Source organism: Temnothorax curvispinosus, unplaced genomic scaffold (genome assembly GCF_003070985.1).
Source record: "Temnothorax curvispinosus isolate PA1 unplaced genomic scaffold, ASM307098v1 QBEX01010810.1, whole genome shotgun sequence".
Taxonomy (NCBI): Eukaryota; Metazoa; Arthropoda; class Insecta; order Hymenoptera; family Formicidae; genus Temnothorax; species Temnothorax curvispinosus.
This window is the reverse complement of record NW_020220590.1, coordinates 506,166-529,083: the sequence shown is the minus strand read 5'-3', so window position 1 is coordinate 529,083 and position 22,918 is coordinate 506,166. Positions and strand designations below refer to the sequence as shown.

The window sequence follows — 22,918 nt, the reverse complement described above, 5'->3', positions numbered from 1 at the left end:
TAAAAAATATTCTTTACACGTAATCATTACTAACGTTAATTTATTTATTGTTCATATTAATTTAACTTGTTTATATTGGCTTTTAATAATCTTTTATTAAATCTATAGGCACTAGAGAGTGTATATTATAGCTGTGAAGCATATATTTTTGCGTTACGTTATTAAAAATATTGAATTATGTTCGATAACGACTACCATATACTGCGGGAAGAATATTGGCGATGGATCGATCACGTAGCTACTGTCGCAAGCTCACTACAGATTTCTTATTTACCGCTTTTCGCGTCTCTCTATCTCGGCTCTATTGAAATTTAATCTCCGCGTCTTAGCTCGCCTGGAAAAGCATTTAAACCAATTACATCCAGCCCGGGTTATCGCAAATGGGAATAATTTCCACGACTCTCGCGATTATATTTATCTTCCGATAACTAATGGAATTTATGAGAAGACGAGGAATTGCTGTTGTAAAAAGAGAAAAGAGAAATGGTTGGTTTTTCGTTGTAATCCAACATTCACGAAACGTTTTCGGAGGAAGACATTTGAATGATTTGAACAATTTTTAACGAGAAACACATGAAAGACAAAAGAGCGTGAAATAAATTAATTGATTGTAGCCGATCTTAATTAACTCTTTTAGCGCGAAAGGCTCGCACTAAAAGGGTCAATTAAATAATGTCGAATTGGTCGTTGGATTTCAATCTGCGCGCGAGAACGGTGCGTCATTCTAGCAACAGAAAGGATATTAAAATGGAGGGTTTGAGATCAAAAGAGGGGAAAAGCGAGCTTATAATTTCCTCACGAAAATACACACCGGGAACGCGATTTGCGCGGGCGAAATATTCCCAAAAGGAAACCTCTTAACGTCGATGGAACATTCTAAGATCGCGAAGGCTGAAAAAGGGGGAGAATACGAGTTCAGAGAGGACGGTAGGGGAAAGATCAAAAGGAAAATACCGGCAGATACTTACTGGCGAGCATAATGGTGGTGGCATTTCCGCCGAGTGCATCCTTCAACAGCCAAGTGAGCGAAGAGTCTCTGTAAGGGATGTATCTTCTTCCTGGCCTACTTCCGGTTGAGCCTCTCTCGGCGAGTGCGGATATCACGTTCCCTAAAGCCACTAGGCTCTTGTTGATATTCGCACCTTCCTACAAAACGATACAAAAAAAATAACGCGATAGTGATATCAAAATTATTAGGCTAATTGGATATTTTTATTGGTACATATTTTTATTCTTTATTCTTAATCTTAAGAAAAAAAATTTAGAATATCGATAATTATCTTCTTACAAATAAATAAAATTAGTGCAACTGGTTACGATAACATTGCACGTGTTTTTGAATTGATAATACATATATCTCTCAGCAATAGCGTATGAATGTAATTATAAAACTTGTTAGTTTAACGTATGAGTTTTTAATCACAAAAACATACTTTGACTTTCATACGTGAAATACTATTAGCGATGATTCCTGAATTTTTGCAACGTTGTGATGATTCTTTCCGTATCATAGAAGGCATGATCACATCAACGTCAATGCTTAATCACAGTAATGACAAAATGGCACGTGGATTGGTTTATAGAGCATTAACACACATCCGCTTTATTTACATAATATTTTTCACTCAACATATTAAATCCATATCGAAAATAAATCCATTTTCACATGATACGCATGTACCGCACAGAACTATGCTTGATGAAAATGGAGACAGGTGCTACTTAGATATCACTAACGGACATTAGACCTTTTAAACACTTATGCTCCAATAGTTACGGATAAATCAAGATATCCGTCAATATAGAAAGAGAAATGTTTCGATAACAAAACAGTTTTAGATTTGTTCCAACGCTTTCTCGCGCTCGTTTTTCACGCTTGTTACTTTCACGAGTAATTCCGACGGTCGATTAGGCGAGTCTATTAGCGCGCGACGCGGTGGCCAGGACGAGATTGATAACGGGGCTCTATCCATCCGCGAAGCGGGCTCGCGCGAATATCGATTTTCATCGCGCGAAATTCAGCCGGCGAATATTCCAGCGGACGATATTATTTTTAGGAAATGACTCACCTTCAGTCGATGAACGCCGCTGCAGGTGGCCGCGCTCTCGCTGCCCGCCAGATCGACTAGGTGCAACCTGCTACCGCCGCGCGGAGTGGCGTCTTGCCTCCTGGAGGACGAAGAAGTACCACTGCCGTTAGGACGCTCGGCGTCGGTCGTCTCCTGCGAGAGATCGACGGTCAGTAGAGCGTGGCTACGACTGCTGCTGGGGTTCTGAAGTGTCGAGGCTGTCTTCCTCGCCTTCGTGCCTTCCTCCACGTATGATATCAACGACCCCAGGGTGCGAACTACATGGTGCGTCAATCCTAAAAGGAACGGAGACAAACGGGGAGTTGTCGATGACAAAATGTATCAATCAATTCGTATCACGATTGTGAAACATATATCAATCGAATTTCATTGTTGGAATAAATTATAGTCTATAACGTGAAACAATGTATAAATTTTTGAGAAATTGTAATCGAGAAAAATTTTATTATTATAAAAATCGATAATTTAGGGATTCAAAAGTTATACTAATACTCTAGAACTTGAAAATGACAAGATATGTGAATCAATCCATTCAAGGATTTCACAATCTGGGAATAGTTTAATGAGTTTAATCGATCGAAAACTCAAGGATGCAAATACGCAATAACTTTAGATTAGAAGGCAAAAAAAATGTATCTGTCTTTATATGGGGAATAATAGTGATTATATTAAACAAGAACCTTTTAATTTAATGAACATTTTTAAATATATCATGCGAAAAAAAGGAATAATTTTAAAATAAAGTTATAAACATTACTTGTGTAAGATTAATAACATATTTAATGCGATATGATATAATATTTAATAATTTGTTTTTGTATTGGACTATAATAACACGGCGAACATAGCATGTAATAACACGAGAGAAATATACTTATATAGCATAGAGAAAGATAGTTTTGGAGCGAAATAAAGGAAGATTTAAACAGGGCAGAACTTAGTGCCACATGTATAGTAACACACTGAGTAAGAAGACTCGAGGAATTTTAGCCGACGTTCTCCGTACGCGACGTTATGGTTTTATGGTAAACGAGCGGAATACCTTGAACGTAAGGTCCTAGTCGAGGATGTTCTCGAACTCGAAGACCGCTCGTGCTCGTCGACGGCTTCAGGAGATCCCTTACCCTCTCGTTATATATCTCCAGATAACTGAAACAGATCCATTACATACAATTTTAACAAAGCTCCCATAAATTACCGTAATTGTAGATGTTTGATCATTCATCCCTCATGGCTTTTTTTATATCTTCTTTATATTATTTATATAAATATTTTTTTTTATAATAAATATAAAATATATGGCATAAAAAATTATAAAAATGCGTCAGATTTCTACCTTGAAATCTGATACAAATTATAGATTGTCTAAAGTGCTTTACAAATAAAAATTATTAACATAAAATGCAACAAACTGCAGTAGTGGATTACCATTGTGACAAAAGGAGCATAGCACTATCTAAACTACTATCTTGTTATTATAATCACCAAATTGACACTACTTTTTTCTTAACACAACCAAATCTCAACCGAAATATCAGTTACATTACCGTGAACAATTCACCGGCTTATTACGTATTTGTCAATGCCCGGGCAAAAAGGAATTCTGTACGAATTGACGATGACGTTATCTGCGAGAATCGCGATGCATCGGTTCTTGTGGATGCATTTCGTAATGCGCTTCGAAGTGTCGCCGGCGCGTCGGCGCGGCGTCGCGACGCGAAGCGACATGACGCACGCGAGAACGTGATATGTCTCACGGCGACGAAGACGAAGACGAACGTGAAAGGCTCTCGCACACACGACACGTGAGTGCGGAAGCTCCTGGATCCTCTTAACGTCATTATCCGTCCCGTTGCGCCCGCAGAACTCTCACACGTGCGCTCGTAAATCGGCTTAACAGCGATCGCGGCCTCATACGGTCACGTTTTCACCAGGTAAAACACTTTCTCGTTGTTTCCCGAGACCTGTCTGTTTTTCTCTTTCTTTCTCTCCTGCTCATTTCTCTCCTCACAGTCTCCTTCTTTCTCTCTTGTTTGTATTTGATACGATGCAATCCACGAATTTACGCTACACAAGTCTTCGACAATTTCGATCACCCATGAACGATCTGTGTGAGAGATAACAACGTCCTAAATTTTCTTTAGTGGACAATATAGACGAAGAACTCATAACAGATAACAGAGTAATGTTGGACATGTGCTACTTTGCGGAATAGCGATGCTGAAATAAATTATTAAATAAATTGTAACGTTTCCATTGCTTTGTATTATTTTCCGCCGATTTAAAACTAAAACTTCCTATTTTTTTCTGTTTTACGGCGTATACTTATCTCTCGCTCCGCTTTTCTGAGTGATAATTTAATTCAATCCTTTTTTACTTTTACAATCCCATTATTTTTCTCGTATCTTAATCGTAGGTTGTAGATTTCTGTCTTCTTTTAAGAATACGATAGTCCCTAAAAGAATTGTACGGTTGCCGACTTTTTAAACTGTTTACGACCGACTGCGTAGGTGCAGCCCCTTTTTCTCGAAAAAAGAGTCACGTCGTCCGTTTTCCTTGACCTGAAGATGCGACCGCTTATCGGAACGACGGCCATTACGACGGCGTAAATTACGTTGCAGGGAAAATTTGCAGACAAGCGAAATATACTGTGTTACGATTTCTGGCCTCGTTCGCGAGAAACGAGCAGAACATTCGCGCGAGTTCAAAAAGCAGTTATAACGATGAAATTTACAAGAATCGTTACGCCATCGCACCGGATTGGACGTTCACCAATTGTCGAAGTTCTCGCGAATTTTGCTTCGCGGTAATGACGCGAGAAGGATGTAAAAATCGCAAGGAATATTACGCGAAATGTAGAATGCCGCGTGCATTTTCTTCCTACGTTGCAACGATAAACCGTTTCCATCACGCAATGACGATTTGACTATGCACATTTCGCGATTGCTTCGTGGATGAATTTAAAAAGGCGCGGAAAATGAATTTAGAATTTATTACATGGCATCAAATTATTTAAAACTAATTTAATCCTTGCCTAGAAACTAACTTGTTGTGTTTTAATGAATTTCGTAAGCATAATTCACTTAAAATGCGGAGAAATTGTCTACGAAAGAGAGAGACATCTAACCCTTTTCGCAATCTTGGTAGCAAAATAAGTGTATTGAACGCATTTGCTTAAATGTAAGATTTTCTGCATTGCGTTATATTAATTAATTAAAAATAAGTTAATAATAACTAGATAATATAATGAGTTTCAATAATATAATGAGTATCTTACACAATTATTATGTATTATTATATGATTAATGTAGAGTTGAATTATTGTACGACTAATGTAGAGCACTCTTGGTGGTTATGTATGTTTATTTTCGTATGATATATAACTTTCTCTCTCTCGCGAGTCTCTCCAAACTTGCTGTTATCTCCTCATTGAGGACACTGGATCTCTCAGGGGAAAATCGATGCGGTGCAGGCTCCTTCGAGAATATCTGAGGACCGTACAACATCGTAGTAAAGTTCGATATCCGATAGTTAATGAAAATTAATGTCCCATATTGAATTATCGCTAATCGATGACGTCCAATCTCGTTGAACATTCAGAACAACCATGTCGTTGCTTAGTTTACTTTAACAGGACGATCTACCTCCATGCCCATTACTTCTCATTGACATTGATCGAGCGTAAAATATATTTTTGTGTTTAAGTAAACACACACACACACATTTGTGTCTATGTGCATAATAATTGTCCTGCAACCAGTAGTTTGTCTCGCATCATAAAATATGACGCATTATTTTACCTGTACGCATGCGATATTATACCAAATGTTGAAATATGTATCCCGATTCAGCCGTTATAAATGATTCCAGTTCATCGACAATATTCCTCGATACATAGCTCGCCAAACTCATCGGAACAGTTCGCGTGCGGATTTCATCCCTCATCGACAAGACGCGCGACTGTCGGCAGAAACTTCGGCGAAAGGGGTCGGCGCGCGCGTTAATTACTGTTAATTAATGATATCCGGGCGCGCCGGGCCCCGGCGGACGAGGGGCGCCGAGAGCCATTTATTACGAGCCTTAAACTTTTCGAGTATCCTCCGTCTCCCCCTGCCGCCTGAGCACTGAAAATGAGACGAGGGGCAGCTAGTTTTCGCGCGTAAACGAAAGCCGGCGCTGTGCCGTGTAACGCGGCCGATTCTCTCGTGCCTGACGAATATTACGCTATTGGAATAAGAATCGATCCTGCAAGCCCCAATGCCTGGAAAACGGGTAATGTCGATCGCGAGAAAAGGAATCGTATTAAACGATCTGCTTGTCGCGCGATGCAATCCTTGCTTTTTACTTTTTGATTCTAGCGTTATTAAGAGAAAAATACTAGGCGTGTTCACCTATTACCTGTGTGCAATAGAATTTCTTTATTATAAAAAGTAAAGTAATTAAAATAATATTTCTTAACAATTTTCTAGCTTTTTTAATGACAAGCTTCTTAAAAATTTATAGAAAATTTGGCAATTATTTGGCAAATTTGGCATTTATTTTTTAATATATAATCCAGATTGAGAACCTGTTTAATAAATTAATATTATACTTGCCAAAAATGTATGGACAAAATATGTAAAAAACTAAGTTCTCTAATAAGAGAAACAAGATAATCATTTCTTAACGAACAAAAAAAAGATATTTTTGGGAGCAACAATCTAGCTTTAAAAATACGATTTACGCATCGCTTCGTCGGTGAGCAAACGAAGAGAAAGGCAAGGGAAGACAAAGAGACAAAGGGCTTCCGGCTTCGAGCGGTGAGAATGATAAAGGTGCAAGTTATAAGCTTCAACGAGCAGTATGCTCGCGATAAAGACACTTCCGATCACCCTCGATAGCCCTATGTGGAAAAGGCTGCAAAGGGATCTCTCGGGGTTAACTGACCTGGGTCAACGTTTCCTGTATGCTCTATTTGCGTTCGTATTAGTCGTATAAAGTGGCACGCCGAATTTGGGCACAACATAATTTTGATAGAAAACTTTTTAGAAAAATAGCCAAATTTTTAATTTAGTTTCGTTAGATGAAAAGTGAAGGTAAACCGAGAGAGTGTATAATCAGCGTTGAGTTTTTAATTATTTATCTAATTAAAATTAATGCATTTTAGTAATATCTATTTTTGTGAAAAACACGTTTAGGTATTTTTATGGCTCTTCATGATTTATTTCTAGCGTTTAAATCAGAAAAAAGTATGAAAAGAGTCATGTCCAACATATAAAAGAGCAAATAATAATATAAACAGGTTGCTACTTTGAAGATGTAACGAGCCAATTGAAATAAATCAGAATAGTATATGGCGAGTCACGTAATGCCTTATACAATGTGAATCCGTTTAATTATTTCTTTTATAGGTATAGCTCGCGGACACAGAAAATAACTCTGTTCATGCATTTACAATGCAAATGCGAGAAATTTCGCATGTTATCAATAACATAGCAGTAATCGAGGAATAAACGCAAATATCACGCGGCTTTGCGTTACGATCGTTTGTAATGAAATACTTTTAACATACAATATTCGCGGGGCATAATTATATTCGATTGTTACATTCAGCTGGTATCGCTGGAAGCAGTCAAAACTCGTGCATATTAATCTTTCATTCTTTTATATTATTCTTTTATGTTACATTGCACCTTTTTTAGATTATATAACCCAGTAACAGGCAAAATATCTGCAGATAATATTGATTTATAAAATTAGCTGATTTTTTTTTTATATGGGGACAATATAGGTAATTAACGTTGATACGATCGGTCCTAATTATTCGACAAACCAATGTACGTAATGCCTGAGTTATCCTCGCGGGACCAAAACAATCCGTCGAGTGCACCATCGATCAACAATTATCGTCATTAGGCATTGGCGTTTAATGCGACTAAAGTCGCATTCCATGTGATAGCATGCTGGTCGGCTCTTTCCGCCCGCAATGAAACGGTAAGCCATCAAAAGCTCTGCATTACTTATGGCTGATTGATCGATAGAGTTCACCCTCTGTGTGCCTTCGGTCTTTCTTCGGCCCTCTTTCACTCAACGGAGCTTTAATTTGACCCCGAGCGCGTTTTCGATTACCGCCCTGGTCATTACGCGATCGCGACTGAATCGCAAATTCAATTCGATCGGCATTCGGCCGTCTCTATTTGCCGAGGGCCATCATTTAGCGCATGCACCGCTCCACCCGAGGAACGGACGGACACACATACACGCACGCACACATACCCACGTATACCTAGAAAACTGCATAGGAAACTTTCACAAAGTTTTGCCATCTCTACAATCAGATGAAAATTCTGTTGATTTTTTTGGTAGAGCATCTGGAAAAATTTTTCTTTTGTTGTATAAATTAAACCTTCGTGATTGCATCGCAGTAACTCAACAGAATGTGTGCGTACACGTGTGTGTTTAATACTGACTTTTATCTGATATTGTACAATTTTTTACGAACCAATCTTTTTTGTAAAATTCTTCGTTAATTTTTGAAAAATATAATACACTTTGTATAAAATTTGCTTTATGTAAGATAAAAAGTAATCTGAAATAGATTTTTATATAGAATGAATGAGACTGAGGCGTTCTTAGCGAGAAAATTGATACAATGTAAAATATTATATAACATATACAATATTTACATTAATTTACATTAATTAAAAGTTACCAGTAGACAATTTTTAAATAGTCCCTTTTCATATATATTCATAATTAAAAGTAAAACACACACTCAAGTTTTACGATGTGAAATATCGCTTGTAATCTAAAAGGTAACATTCTATTCAATTCGTATTTTACATCAGTCATGTGCCACGAACATTATTATTTTTTAAACAGTGCATGTTTCCAACGCGAGTTTGTCGTTGGACATACATTATTGTAGGAACGTAGAAAATATAATGTTCATATCTGTCCACGCGTGGTATGTATGCTGGGAAAAAGATATGTATCTTGTTAATTAATTTTTTCAGGATATTTTGCTTCGTTACCAAGAGAGATTGATATACATTACTAAAAAAACAAACTCATCTAAAATGAAATTAGAAACCTGAAATTTCGTGACGTATTATAATGCATTATAAATGTATGATGAATAGAAGTTTGCATTACTGTTTGCATTATTAATTTTCAGTTAGGTTCAATTTAATTTAAAATTACCGGATCGATTGAAAATTACCGTCATTTCGAATGATCTCTTTAACAATATGTAAAACTGATGTAATCTTCGTCTTTAGCATTTGCCTTGCACAAATTTGCCTACAAATAGCCTTTTCTTTAGCTTGATCAAATTACAACTAACTCTTGTATTTCATGACGTTTGTCCCAGATATAGAAAAGAAAACTATACATATGTTCTGTACAAATTTAAAAATAGACGACGAGAAAGTAAATGAAATAAAAACGTTGAAATAAATTTTTATTGAACGAAAGTTTATTTAACAGAATAGATAGGACAGAATACAAGCTTCTGATATGTCGTGAGACAAATTTCCTGTACTGGGAAAACACACGGGATCCCGAAACCGATGACAGGCCAGGTGACAATTTCCGGACGATATTAGTACGTTATAACGTATCGATGTTTAGGCACGCGTCAGAGGTAGTATTGTTGTTAGCTCGTGAATTTAATTATACCTGCGCTCGATCGGCGTTTATTGACGCGAGCACGATTCGCTAATAGATATAATTAATTGCGCAACAAAACATGTGTATCGAACTCCTACTCCTTTCGCGGGTGCACTTCGGTACATTCGCTTCGTTGCCCGCATATTCATTTATTACATTTGTCTGTATAAGCATTCACGTACGTGATAATGAAAGTACGAATGCGCGAAACGCGTGCTTGTAGATAAAACGATCTGATCGCCGCTTGGAAAAGCCTACCCCTCGCGGAAAGTAGTTAATTAGTTCCTCGAGCGAGCGCGAATGAGTTGTAAGTTACTGATAAATGTACACATTTGTTTCGCATCTAGCAAGGTTGATCTTACAGTTTTATTCAGCATGTCGCTTAAATAAAATATAAAATATACAGTTAATTTTTTTAGCGAGTACTATCTAATTATCACGTTCGACTTTATATTATTTCAAGCTCTCTTCGATTCTAAAAACACATATATCACTGGAGCAAGAATAATGTTAATTAATTAACATTCCAAATACGATAGCGTTTTGTCTTTTTCTCTTTTCTTTAAATTCCTTTTCCTTCTTTTATTTTTCTTTCTTTGTGTTTTATTTAAGCCATTCATCCCAATCTTTTTACAACAAAACATATCACAAGGATAAAATTTGTGATCGATTCAGCGCATAGTAATTCATGCGATCGAATTTTATTTATCGAAAGCTTTCGAGATCAAGCTCATCGTCTTGAATTTGGGTATGGACGACAGCACATATCCGTGTGTTGTCGGGAACCGTGAAATTCGGTCTCGCGTATCAATAGAAGGTCCTGCGATCTTCCTTTAGGGTAGACCAATATTCAGCGCCGTATCATTTCACGGCACGTCAAGCTCGTCATTCTCGCAGGACACATCGATTGGCCCCGTTATATGAGATCACAAGGGTTCAATATTAGTTTCAAATTCGACGATTTTACATGTCAAAAATAAAAATCTTTAAAATCTAAGATTAAGTTATAGATATAAAATTTCATAGATATAAATTACGAAAATTTCCGGCTCTTGTGTCAATTGGTGTACCATATTTCGCAAACAAATACTATAAGCAACAGTATTTTAATACGTCTGCGAAATGTGATTCTGTTTGCAATCTCTCAGAGTCGAAGCAAGTATATGAGAATCCGAAGAACCGCAGATCCAGGATTTGAAAAAGAAATAAGTTACAGCATTCTATATGTAATCAGATGTAATAGTCTGAAAATTTATGCTCGCGAGAAAATCGTACGATTCGAAGGTCTTAGAATGTCAAAACTTATGTAATAACTTTCGTAATATATATCAGCATTAAAAAGCTCTGGTACACGTAGAAGCAAAACTCTTAATTTTGAAGCTCTTTATCCCTATAGTTCCGAAAATATATAAATTTTGAATTTTATATTATAAATGACATAAGATCAAATTAAATTATATAAAATGTAATATATTAGACAACTTAAGGATATCACTGTGATTTTTGGATTCATTCCGCGTTTGATAGTTTTGCTGGCCGCGTACGGAGACCGTAGGTAGATAATTCGAACGTTTCCCTCTCGAAAAATTCATGCATACAGATATGGATATCGGGACAGCTGCTTATTTATACGCGTTGCGTGCAACACCTTCTGCGCCTCGTCAGACCACGGACTTAGTATCTGTTTCGCGTGTACGTATGCCCGATCGCGCGAATGTGCCTGTGTGGAAAACGCCATCGCGTTTTATCGTTCGGATTCACGAGATCATACCACCGTGATACCGCGCCATCGCCGCTAATATCCGACGATACAGGCTGCTGCAAAGCCGAATCGTATCCTTTCGCCAATACGGGCGAAATAACATCGCGAAATTCTTTCTCGTAGCTGCATTTTTGCTCGTTCCGAAACAGCCCGACACAGAAAAAACTTTCCAAAGTTTGATATAAAAAATGAAAAATAGAATTTAACATGTATACATTTGTTCTTGGTGAAAGATGAGTGTTACGCGTGAATTGAGTAGAAGATATAAATAATGTGTTGATATATTTTTATATTGTATTAGCATAATTAACATTGTACACTAAAATAGAATAGATATTACTTATTTTGATATTAGTACATTTGACACAAAAAACTGAATAAAGACTGATACTGTTGTTAATATATGAAGTTAATATATCGGTATATAGTTTTCAAGTTAGAGGTAAGTATAACGTGAACGTAATAGCTATATATCTATATTAGACCCTTTTTTCACTAATTGCGTCAACTTATGATTTAACGGCTGCTCTCAGATCTCATCTTTAATTTTAGTATATATTTTATAGCATTAACATCCGCGCGCAGATCGCTACAACATTACTTCTCATCCATCAGTTACACTCGCGATGCGTTTCACTTGGGCTGTATTGTTTGATGATTACGGATGAAGCTTTATATCCGATCAATCACGCTTGACGGGTACATTGGGCAGCTGACTCGAGTGGGTTAATGCGTCCATCGATTATAGATGCGCGTTTCAATGATGAATCCGCGTCGGGATCGATTACCGAGCAGCGCCGTGTTGCTGTTAACACACATTTAATCCGCGACGCGATATTTCATGATGACTTCCGGCTCTTTTTCAAGTCGGAAACTCGCCGCGTCCCCGATTTTTCACAAGCACGGCCGGATATATCGATCGCAATTACGAGGCGCCGCGCATTTTACACACGACGCGTGTCGAACAGTCCATTATCGCAACGATTAATTCCGATGAAATATCGGGGCCAGCATTTTTGATCGTCGCGATACAACGTTGTAGCAAGAAACAATATGAGGATTCACGAGGAATATTTTTACGCCAACTTTCCTATCGAATAAATGTCTACAAAATTTATATGCATATATAAGTTTCGACAAGTTCCGCGTTTAGACTAGCACGCGTAATTCTTACTCGGGATACACGCAGTGTGGTGGACAATTTATTTTTGCGACAATGCGATGACACGTTGAAAAGTTATTTAAAAACGTTTCCTTTATTTTTCAAGAACAACATTCTGATCCGATCATTGCCTATAAGTGAAAAGCATTTTGCTCAATAGGAAACGCGAGCGCCAAAGTTTTTGCAACGTGTCTATCTCCCGTCGCCCGCCCCGCTGAATTTAATTCATCCCTAAACAGTCGACGGCGGCAAGTAGAAATGCCTCGGACGAACTTTCTTGCTCGACCCACTTAACGATTTTACGTCCGGCCCCTGATGGGCCGATTCTATCGGCCTCAAAACGCGGAACGCGCGACTGATTTCGCTTTTTCACACTGAACCAATATCAGTCTATGTGTAATCGATGCCGAAAAGATGCCTTTCTTTTAACAGGTAATCGTTATGAATTTTTCCCTAGCGTGATTCGTTATTGCCTGCAACATATGCAGACTCTACTATATACTATCATACGCTTTTATATTATTTACTATATCTATTATTATACATGCTATTATACGTATTTATTCAGCACTATATGGAGGGGTAAAAACTACAGTGGTGTAAGTCGAATATTTTAAAAATGTGTTTTTTACCCCTTCATATGTAGAAAATCTACTTTGAGAGAATTATTACTATTTCATCAAGTAGGAAGATTAAAATAGAAAAGAGAATACTTTTAAATATTTTTTCAATTATATTCGTTACCGAGCGTTTATCATTTACACTTTATCCCGCTAACCGATCGTTGATACGCACAATAAAATGCTTCGCTTAATTGTCGAGGGAAAGAGAGATATTAATTGAACGTGAGCGAGAACCCGTTCAAATTTATTTGTGAAATTGTACACGAGTAATAATGGCAATAATAATGAAACGATTTATTTTTTATGTGATTTCGAAAAGTATCGCTATGCCATAATGTTCTATTATTTATTTTCATAAGTATTCGATAATTTGCATATCGAATCATAAAATTATTATGAACATTATTATTACACACAAAATGCTTATATTGCACTTAATATCTATAATATAGGCGAGAAACTTCCTGCTTTATGAAATATGAGATGAAAGAACAATTTTGTACATTATAGATTAAAAAAAGAAAGAAAGATACCGAAGCAACCGCAATTATGCCTCGCGGGCTACTATCCCTTCATTCCGCGAGTCGCGCGAAATAAAAAACGAAGCGACATAAATGCGATTGAGAAAGGTTCAAGAAGTTAGAGGTTCTGAAATTAAGTAACTTTTAGGCTGTAGTCCATTTGATGCTACAAATGCTTTGAAGCGTCCTTCTTCTCCTTCTTTCTTCCCTGAAAGAAAGGAGAAGAGAAATGCTTCGAAGCATTTGCAGTGTTAAGTGGACCACAGCCTTAAATACTCTAAAAAATATGTCAATACTTTTTAAAATATAAAAATCTTGGAATGTGAATTAAGACTTTATAATTTTTTAGTATTTTAAAATATATACTCTTCTAACAATTCTAAAGTACAAAAACTTAAAAATTTAGAAATTTAATAATTTAAAGATTCAAAAATGTAAAAATTCTGCCGATTCATGGATTCAATTCAATGTGAGAGTTTTTGGGATCCGAGGACCGCGCAGTATCCAAGTGTCTATCATGTTATAAGAACGCGTCGGAAGGTGAAGGATCCAAGAAGCTATGTTTGTCATGTTTATCAATCACGGTCAAAATGAAACATTGCAGAAAAACGCAAGAAATTCGACAGTGCATTCGACGTTCAAGGTGCATTCTTACCGAGCTACAGCGAGATTGCGTCCGTCTGGGATTGCGAGTCACGGGGCACTGAGCTTGCAAGACACATCCAGGCCAACAGACCGACGCTTGCAAGCCTCGCGACTCGCAAATTCGACTCTACGACTATCGTCTCTCCCTTCCACCGCCCACCGCAACCCTGCACTTAACTCATAGTATTTTCCTTTCTAAATTTTCTTGAGTCATCGTGAAACAAGTTTATTATAAGGTTGCGATTGTTAGTTACAGAAACTATAAATGATTGGACTCTCTAGCACGCTGTTTACGTCTCTATTTTTAGATATTACACTTTAAAATTATATAATGCAGGAACTTAAAGATAGATCTTTTAAACATTTAGAAAATATTTAGAACACCTCGGATCTCTGAGTTCTCTGAATTTTAAGATTTTCCGATGCTTGAATTTGAAATACTGAGATTTGCTCAATTTTAAACTCTTTCCTAATTCTGCAGCGTTCTACTCATTGAATTCAACGAGCATGCACCTGGAAAACTCAAATTAAAGCTTCGTGCTACAACTTATCGTAAAGTTTGTCTTTTCGATGTGTTCACAACGATGTGCGATCAATGATTCCGGAATTGAATTTATGCCAACGCAAGTTACAGCTTTTCCCGAACTAATCCCCGATTTCATGTAGCGTCGCGTTTAACTACTGCCAAAAATATACGCGAAGTCGGACTATCCATTTATTCGCGTCACGAACTCTGCACGGTGCGTCTCGGCGGATTTTTTGTCGATTGGCAATTATCGCGAGCGATTTGTTCCCGCGAGTTGGAACTATTTCGATACATATGGAACAACGATGCAAAAGCGATTAAAACGGAATAAATAGTAAATCCGCATGCCGACGACGATAGATCGGCGAAACGACTCTTGCAATTCACACAGCGTTTCGATGCGGTATCAATTTGTCATTATTACACTTGCGGGAGGGTTTTCGCTGGTGCTGGCGCGTAATACGGGGCAGAAGCTTGTAATTCGCGGTGGGTGATTAGACGCGAAACGACGTCGTAATCGCTGACACGAAAGGAACGAACTTGAAGCTATCGATAGTAACAGATAAAACCACGCCGATTGACGGGCCTTGACCGAAAGCCATCAATGTTTTTGCCCGACGCCAAAGTATTTGATAGTCAACGGAATGATCGAAAAGTTATATGCAACCTACAGTTGTCACGGTGATTTTAGCATTATTTTAATATTGCACATGTCATATCACGCACTATCAAATATTCCATTGTCATGGTTGTCGCGGTTGTTAAATATCGCAACATATTTTAATCCTGCTAGTGTTTTATGAGAGACAGCGTGAATAATCTTTACACGTTCTGTAAAAAGCACTGTAATATACAAAATAAAAACATAACAATTATTTATATGTAGTTTCGTGCACAACTGTAAACTACAATTTTTTTTTTTTTACAATGCAGTGCTAGTAAAAAACGAGATAACTAAATTACATTTGATTTGCCATGCGACGAAATATCCGTAATAACAGTTAATAGTGGTTTTTTAAATACATTTTTGTGAATAACTGCCGCATGTACGGTACCACGTATATAATTCAGTTTCGTGACTTTTCGATCATCCTGTATCCACATTTCGCGTACGTGTATTCGCGTGGTGTTTGCGAGCAAAGGGCACCACGTGAGGGTGTTGATTTTCCCACAGTTATCAAGGCGGACACGGTTATCGGTGTTCCGAAGGCTATCTGTTCGACTTGCAGCGTGATTAAATTGAAACACCATTCTGCAAAATGTACTAACAGCGACAATATTGTGTCTTACATGAATGTTAATCGCCAACAACATTATACTACAGTTTTTATCAATTATATCATATATTAATATATGTATATGTAAAATATTAGATATTCTTTTCCGATCATTAATATATGAACGTTTACGCATAATTAAATATTCGACCAAAGAGAACAATATACTTGAATCGATTTTACACATATTCTTTTTAATATAAGTCAATATTAATACAGGATTAAAAGTCGTGATTTGATACATAAGGAATTAATTTTTTTAAATTTTTCCTCTGTTTTTTCGAAAGTCGATGATATTGTTAAAGTGTTTTATTCTTTATATAAAAAGATGCAGATTTTATATATTATATGCAATTTATAATTTTGCGTTGAAATTTGCTGAATTGAAAAATATAAAGAAGTTCATAAAAAAGGATTGTTGGAAAAGGATTAATATATTCAGGAAAATCTGGAAACGCCGTATAGCCGACCGGTGGCAAAGAAAATAAAAGAATGTAAGCAGATTTTATCGAGCCTGTAGTAAGGTGCGGCGAAATTCCGGTGGCGAGAGGAAATAAGGCACGTGCAACGCGATTTGCAAGTATCTTCCTGAGTACTTAGTACAAAGTATCGGAGTACTTCTAGCATCTTAAGTGGTGATCGGAAAGTTTCCTGTCGATAGTATCGAGGAGGGTTTGCAATTTTCGTCGACGTTCTTATCGCGTTAGCCGCAGTATCAGGATATTGAGGATTATTACAACTTTCATGATAATAATGAAGAAATATGATATTATCTAACGCTACGTAATTTATTTTTATTAAAATAGTCGAGGATGTATTTTAATTTTTGAGACGTTTGTTAAAGTAACATAAAGTACAACAATCTGCGGGCATTAAATTAAGTCGCCATGCGGTTACATTCCGTTTTTTTGCGCGCGAACGTGAACGGCACAAGAGGTGTCAAAGGGAGAATTTACTTTCAAAATCATGGTTAAAGAACTTGGTATGCGTGTTTATTTTCGGGACAGTTTAAAAAGTTTTTGTCGGATGATGCATTTACCTAACTGTCACGCGATAGATCCTCTCGTGCTCGCTCTCCTGCTCGATTTTTGAGAAGATTCCTTCGCAGAGCCGTGGGATTAGTCCTGGATCCTCCTGGAAAAATAAAAAGGATTATATATAATGACAAAATTATCGTACAAATATATCAAACGTTAGATTTAAATATCTGATGCTATTTAATTATAACTTTTATGATTATCGAAACGTTATCTGAGGACAATAGAAGAGATATGATAAAACCTAAAATAAATAAAAAAAAATTATTTAAAATATTAATTCTAGATTAGCCAGTTTATCTGAATTAAGTTCTGTGCAGTATGCGTTTTTGTAAATACAAAATAGCTGAAATGTTTCTGAAAATAGAGGAAAATAAGCAAAAAAAGAGAGAGAGAGAGAGAGTTTGTTCTGTGGAAAGAATGAAAGTCCCCGGTCAATAAAGTCTATTCAAACCGGAAACAGCGCGCGGTATCTTAACGAGGGGGAGTCTTGTCAATTTCGAAATTTGATGCATTATTAACCAGCGCTCGAAGCGTCCCTTTTATAATTGAAACCCGACAAACGAGTGCGCTGTACAGCCGCAACACGTGCTGCGCTTTTAAAAGTCTGCTCACCCACCCTCGTTCTCCGCCATCCACCTTTTCACCCCTGCGCCATGCATCCCCCTCGCACCCGGATGCATCTCCCGACCGCGCGCGCGAATATGCCGGCGAAGGCCGCCATACAATTTAATTAAGCGCCATTCCGCAAAAACAGTTTCAATTTACTGTTTGAAATTTTCGGGACGAGAAACGGAACGTCGATTCGATCCGGCAACGAGTTCTCTTTCTCCCTCGTCGGCCAATTAGAGCGATGCGATATAATAATTTCACGAATGGGATTGACTGCGGGGGAGGAGAAGATACGAAGTGGGAAAAGGAAAGCAACGGGTAATCAGGTCGATGCTATTTGAACTCTAAATAAGCATCGGCCAGTTTATGCAGAATGCAAAACATCTAGTTTCGCGAGACTGTTATACGAGAGCGCTTGAGCTGATGGAAACTAAATATTCCTCGGGAAATTTATCCCGCCGATATCACTTCATTTGTCAATATGATAGGTAAGAGAGATTTTAAATGAGTAAAAGTAAATCAATGTAATAATCATAATTGTATGGGCGCACATGAAATGAAGGATCTTTATTTTCCAAAACGTAAAAATTCGTCGATATTCAAATTATTTTATGACATTTGGTGTTTTTAAAAAGAAATTAATATTGGAAGATAAAACGACGATTACGAGATCCGAGTTTAGGAAAATGAAGATGGGGAACGGTATTTTGGAGTAAATAACCATTTTAATTATTTAAAGTTCTAATAATTAATGTTGGAACAATAAAAATAGTGAAAAACGTTATAATTATCAAGAGAAAGTCAGAAAAGTTTATAACGACCAATTAATTAAAATAATAAATATTATAATATTAAAGTAAATATAAAAATTGTGTATGAAGAATATTTTTATTTAAATATTGAACTAATATATTATAATAAAATATATGAAAATATCTGATATCAGCAAATTTGAAAAGATCGAAAAAATGTTATTTTTTTATTATTATTTAACCGAAATATTCACAAAAATGCAAAATATATTATAAACCATTACATGAAAAATTAAACATACAGAAGACTTTTAATTTATTCAAACAATAAAACAGTTAACTTTTGTTAAATATTATTTTAACATTTGTCAATTTTCATGCATGATATATATTGGCATTTTTATATGGTCCTCTACGCACAATGTTTTAATTCGCGCATGTTTAATAAAACAAAATTGTGGAAAATATAGCAATTTAACAGCTTGTTAATTCAACAGATATTTGTCAATAATAAGCCATTAGTATTTTATTATCAATATTTTATATGTACCAAGCACATCCTCATTAAAAACTCCGCGTTGTTTTGCAGATTTGCGAACTGCAAAATGCAAATGAGAAAATTGCGAATCATCGAAGGAAATCTCAAAGGGATAGGAAAATTAATTATCTATTCGATCTTCGCGTTAAGAAATTGACAAAGTGTCTCGAAATTAATTTATTGTTAGATCTGCGAGCTGAAACTTTTGGATTACGGCATTGCACGCGTTTTGTACGGATATTTTCGCGGGTATTGCGAAAACGTCAGCGAGTACAACGCTGATGACAACAGAATGCTATCCGAAATAAAAGCAAATAGCATGCACCCTCTCTGCCGCATTGTGCGCGGAAAATAAAAAAAAAACATTTTGCGATGTATTAATAAAACGCGAGACAAATCAAAGATAATTCTCGACTCGCGCAGGTACGGTACGCGCTTTGCTTTTGAAAATAATACCGCCGGCATATCGACAAAACGGGACGTGGGTCGACGATGTATGGAGGAGGTCTATTATGCGCCGCAAAAATGAAAATAAAGTGCCAATCAGATTTATTACGAGATAAATCGAAACAATTTGCACATTGCACGTTGACCCGTAAACACATCATCGCCGATTTATTCGGACGGCAAAAGAGTTCTGCAATGCTGCTGCACGAAAATATAACATTGATAAAATAGACATAAAATGCAAAATGTATTTTAGCGGGCGATGAGAACATGCTTGAAATCGCAAATGCAATTTTTTCCGTATATAATAGGGCATCTCTCTACGGTTGAAACTTTAATACAAATTTCTTAAATATATTAGAAACCAATTTATTTTATATTGATGTAATTTATTTTGATAATGTAGATAATTTTTTTAATACAATAAGACAATCGAGAAGTTTTCTTTTTTCTACTGTTTAATATAATCGGATTTTTTAATCCGTTATTTTAATTAAACACATTAGGCATTAAAACAAAAATTGATATTAATAACATTTCGTTAAGATACGCTATAATGTTTCATAATAGTTTATGATATATATTTATAAATTATCGTTTAATGCACATATTTGTGTTTCGTAACGTGTCTCATTACAAAGTCAAAACAAGCTATACGCTCAAAACGCTCAATTATTCATACGTCCGATTATGGAGAATCTACGTCAAATAAATTTATTATATATGTATATATATGTATATATTTATATATATAAAGCGCATTTGAAGTATAAAATTAATAAAAATGTTTAAAATTATGTTAATGCATTGCGTGAGCAGTTTGTATTATGTCTATGCAAACAAAAATGTTGAAATTAAATGTGCGGTGTATCGTTCATAAAATTCCAACAGTAATTCGAGTCCGAATAATTCAGCTGAAAATTGTAATAAAACAACGACATAATTATACACCTTCGTGCCCATCATGGTGTAGGTTTTGCCCGACGCGCTCTGTCCGTAAGCCACCAGGCAAGAATTATATCCAGAGAACATAGCATCCAGGATGGACTGTCCTAATGTCTCGTAGATTGTCGCTTGAGTGGCGTAATTCTTCGTTTCAGGATCCGAAGAATCGAAGCAGTAATCAAAATCATATCTCCGAGTCCTCTCGCGACTGTCTCCGACTTTGTTCGACGATATCTTCAAATTCGTCAAGGAGATCTCATTCGATTCCGCGCGAACCACCAATGCGGACCCCGTCAAATTTAATTCCCTGCACATAAAGAATACACATATATATATTAGTAATTCGTTTATTCGAAAATATATCATATCCATATGTATAGTCTAAAAATTTACTACGTCTTAAACAAATTCGGAGAATATAATAAAAAAAATCTAAGAATCTGGCAATATAAATATCGAAATTTAAGAATTCAAAAATTAAAGCTTGCAAGAAAACTTGAAAAACACATCATATTGGAGCTTTAAAAATGTTATCAAAATTTATTTTTCTCAAGATTTCGCAAAGTCGGTCGATCTAACGATCGAACGAAGAATAACGGGTGATATATCGCCGCAAATATTTGCGAGGGAGAAGTCAATAAACGCATGCAAGCACTGCAAGCAGCTTCACCAACATTTTCGAAGCCGGCGTCGTTTTTCCACCTTTCTCGTCTACATCTCCCGTCGCCATTCTCTTTTTCTTCTTTTATTTCATCATTTTTTGCCAAGCACATTTTTTCATGCTTCGTGGATCGGAATCGATTCATCGAAAAGCGGTAGCGGCAGCGACAGTATAGCGGTGATGCATGCGACCGTGCGTTCACACGGGGGTATGCGCGCATTTCCCCTTGTTATTCTATAGAGGGCTTTGCCCGATTTTCTCAAAGCATTCCGCGCAACCGGTCGCGTTTACGACTGCTTTATAAAAAATTATCTTCTTTAGGCTACAATATTTTGTTAATTTTAGAACAGCGACACGTAACACTTCGTTTGCAACAAGTATTTTTAGCCGCATACGAAACTAATAAATTCACATTCAACGTGCAGATAAAGGCTGATGAGCAATTTAACAGTAAATATGTCCGAGAATTCGAGTCTCTTTTTTGTAATAACGTAATGTCAATAGTTCTGCCTTATTAAGAAAATAAAGATTTATTACTGTTGTTAAAAAACCGCTCAAGGCGACTTTTGTGACTTTCAAGGAATATAAAATTAACACTGAAAGATTCAAGGAACAATCGAGGACTTTAATAAAAGAAATAAAAATTGAGGACTGTAGATATCCGAATATATGTATGTGAGAAAAGATTCATAGATCCAAAGGGGGGAGGAGAGTATATCTTCCGACCCAAAGACATGCAACAAGTCTCGGGGGCATCGAGGTTTACATCGCAAATTATGGGCAATCGCGTTTTCGGGTTAATCAGTGTCGTGTGACGCTATATTTTGCGTGCCGCGACAGGATAGAAGCGTGATTATGTGCGCGATATCCTCGGTGCATGTAGCGCATACGCGCAGGAGAGCATTGCAGTGCTTTAACCCTGGATTTCGCGTGATCTCGTCGGCCTTGTTAGACTTGTTCTCGTCCTAATCGGACGCTTCGGTACAATTTCGTGCTGAGCTTTGCATTGTAACCACAAATAAAATCGGAACTCTTGTTAATATGTTACAGAGACAAATGACAATTTATCCGTGCTTCAAAAAAGTCTACATGCCAAAAAGGGCATATTTTGAGATTATAAAAGAGTCTATGCAACATGAATGCATCCTTATATATTTTTTGTATTTTTCATATTTGATGTTAAAGATAGTATGGTACATTTTGTGTGACATTAAATTGAGATGAGAAACAGACAGCTGATGCGTTTATCATTAAATATGTGGAAAATACCGAAAATACACGAAAATACCAGGAGTTTTCATGTTAAATGTATAACAGCAATATAAAGACGAAATATAAAATAAACATATTATGAAATAATTTTATAAAATCAGTGAAAAATAACGCTATAGATTCAATTTAAAAGTCGACACTCTTTAAGATACGCGCAACAGATTTTTATAGATTTATGGTACTATGCGCAAGGCAAAGTGGTTGATTCATTTCAGCTCTGTTTATTTGTCTTCGCGCTTTAATCGCTTGAGAAAAGCTTGCTAGAAACAGATTACTTCCAACGGGACCGTTGACAGGCTGAGTAGATATAAGAAGTATTATTTTTACTAAACCTCAATTATGATGATTTTCTTTCCAAGCGACTCTTCTTTTCTCCCTTACAATCAATTTATATAAAA

At 36.5% G+C, this 22,918-nt stretch overlaps 1 protein-coding gene across 3 annotated transcripts in view; it reads right to left on the bottom strand.

The window, feature by feature from the left end:
• Positions 1-22,918, bottom strand: part of LOC112460791 (centromere-associated protein E-like) — a 35,215-nt gene that overhangs the window by 8,531 nt on the left and 3,766 nt on the right. For 2 of the 3 annotated variants that reach the window (XM_025025644.1, XM_025025642.1), the window contains exons 2-6: positions 20,594-20,894; positions 17,296-17,390; positions 3,133-3,239; positions 2,070-2,365; positions 969-1,146 (exon numbers count right to left, since the gene is read on the bottom strand). In XM_025025644.1, coding sequence (XP_024881412.1) covers positions 969-1,146; positions 2,070-2,365; positions 3,133-3,239; positions 17,296-17,390; positions 20,594-20,894 — 977 coding nt within the window. Of the gene's footprint in view, positions 1-968; positions 1,147-2,069; positions 2,366-3,132; positions 3,240-3,518; positions 3,610-17,295; positions 17,391-20,593; positions 20,895-22,918 lie in introns of those variants that run through there. The other variant, XM_025025645.1, reaches the window with a different exon arrangement.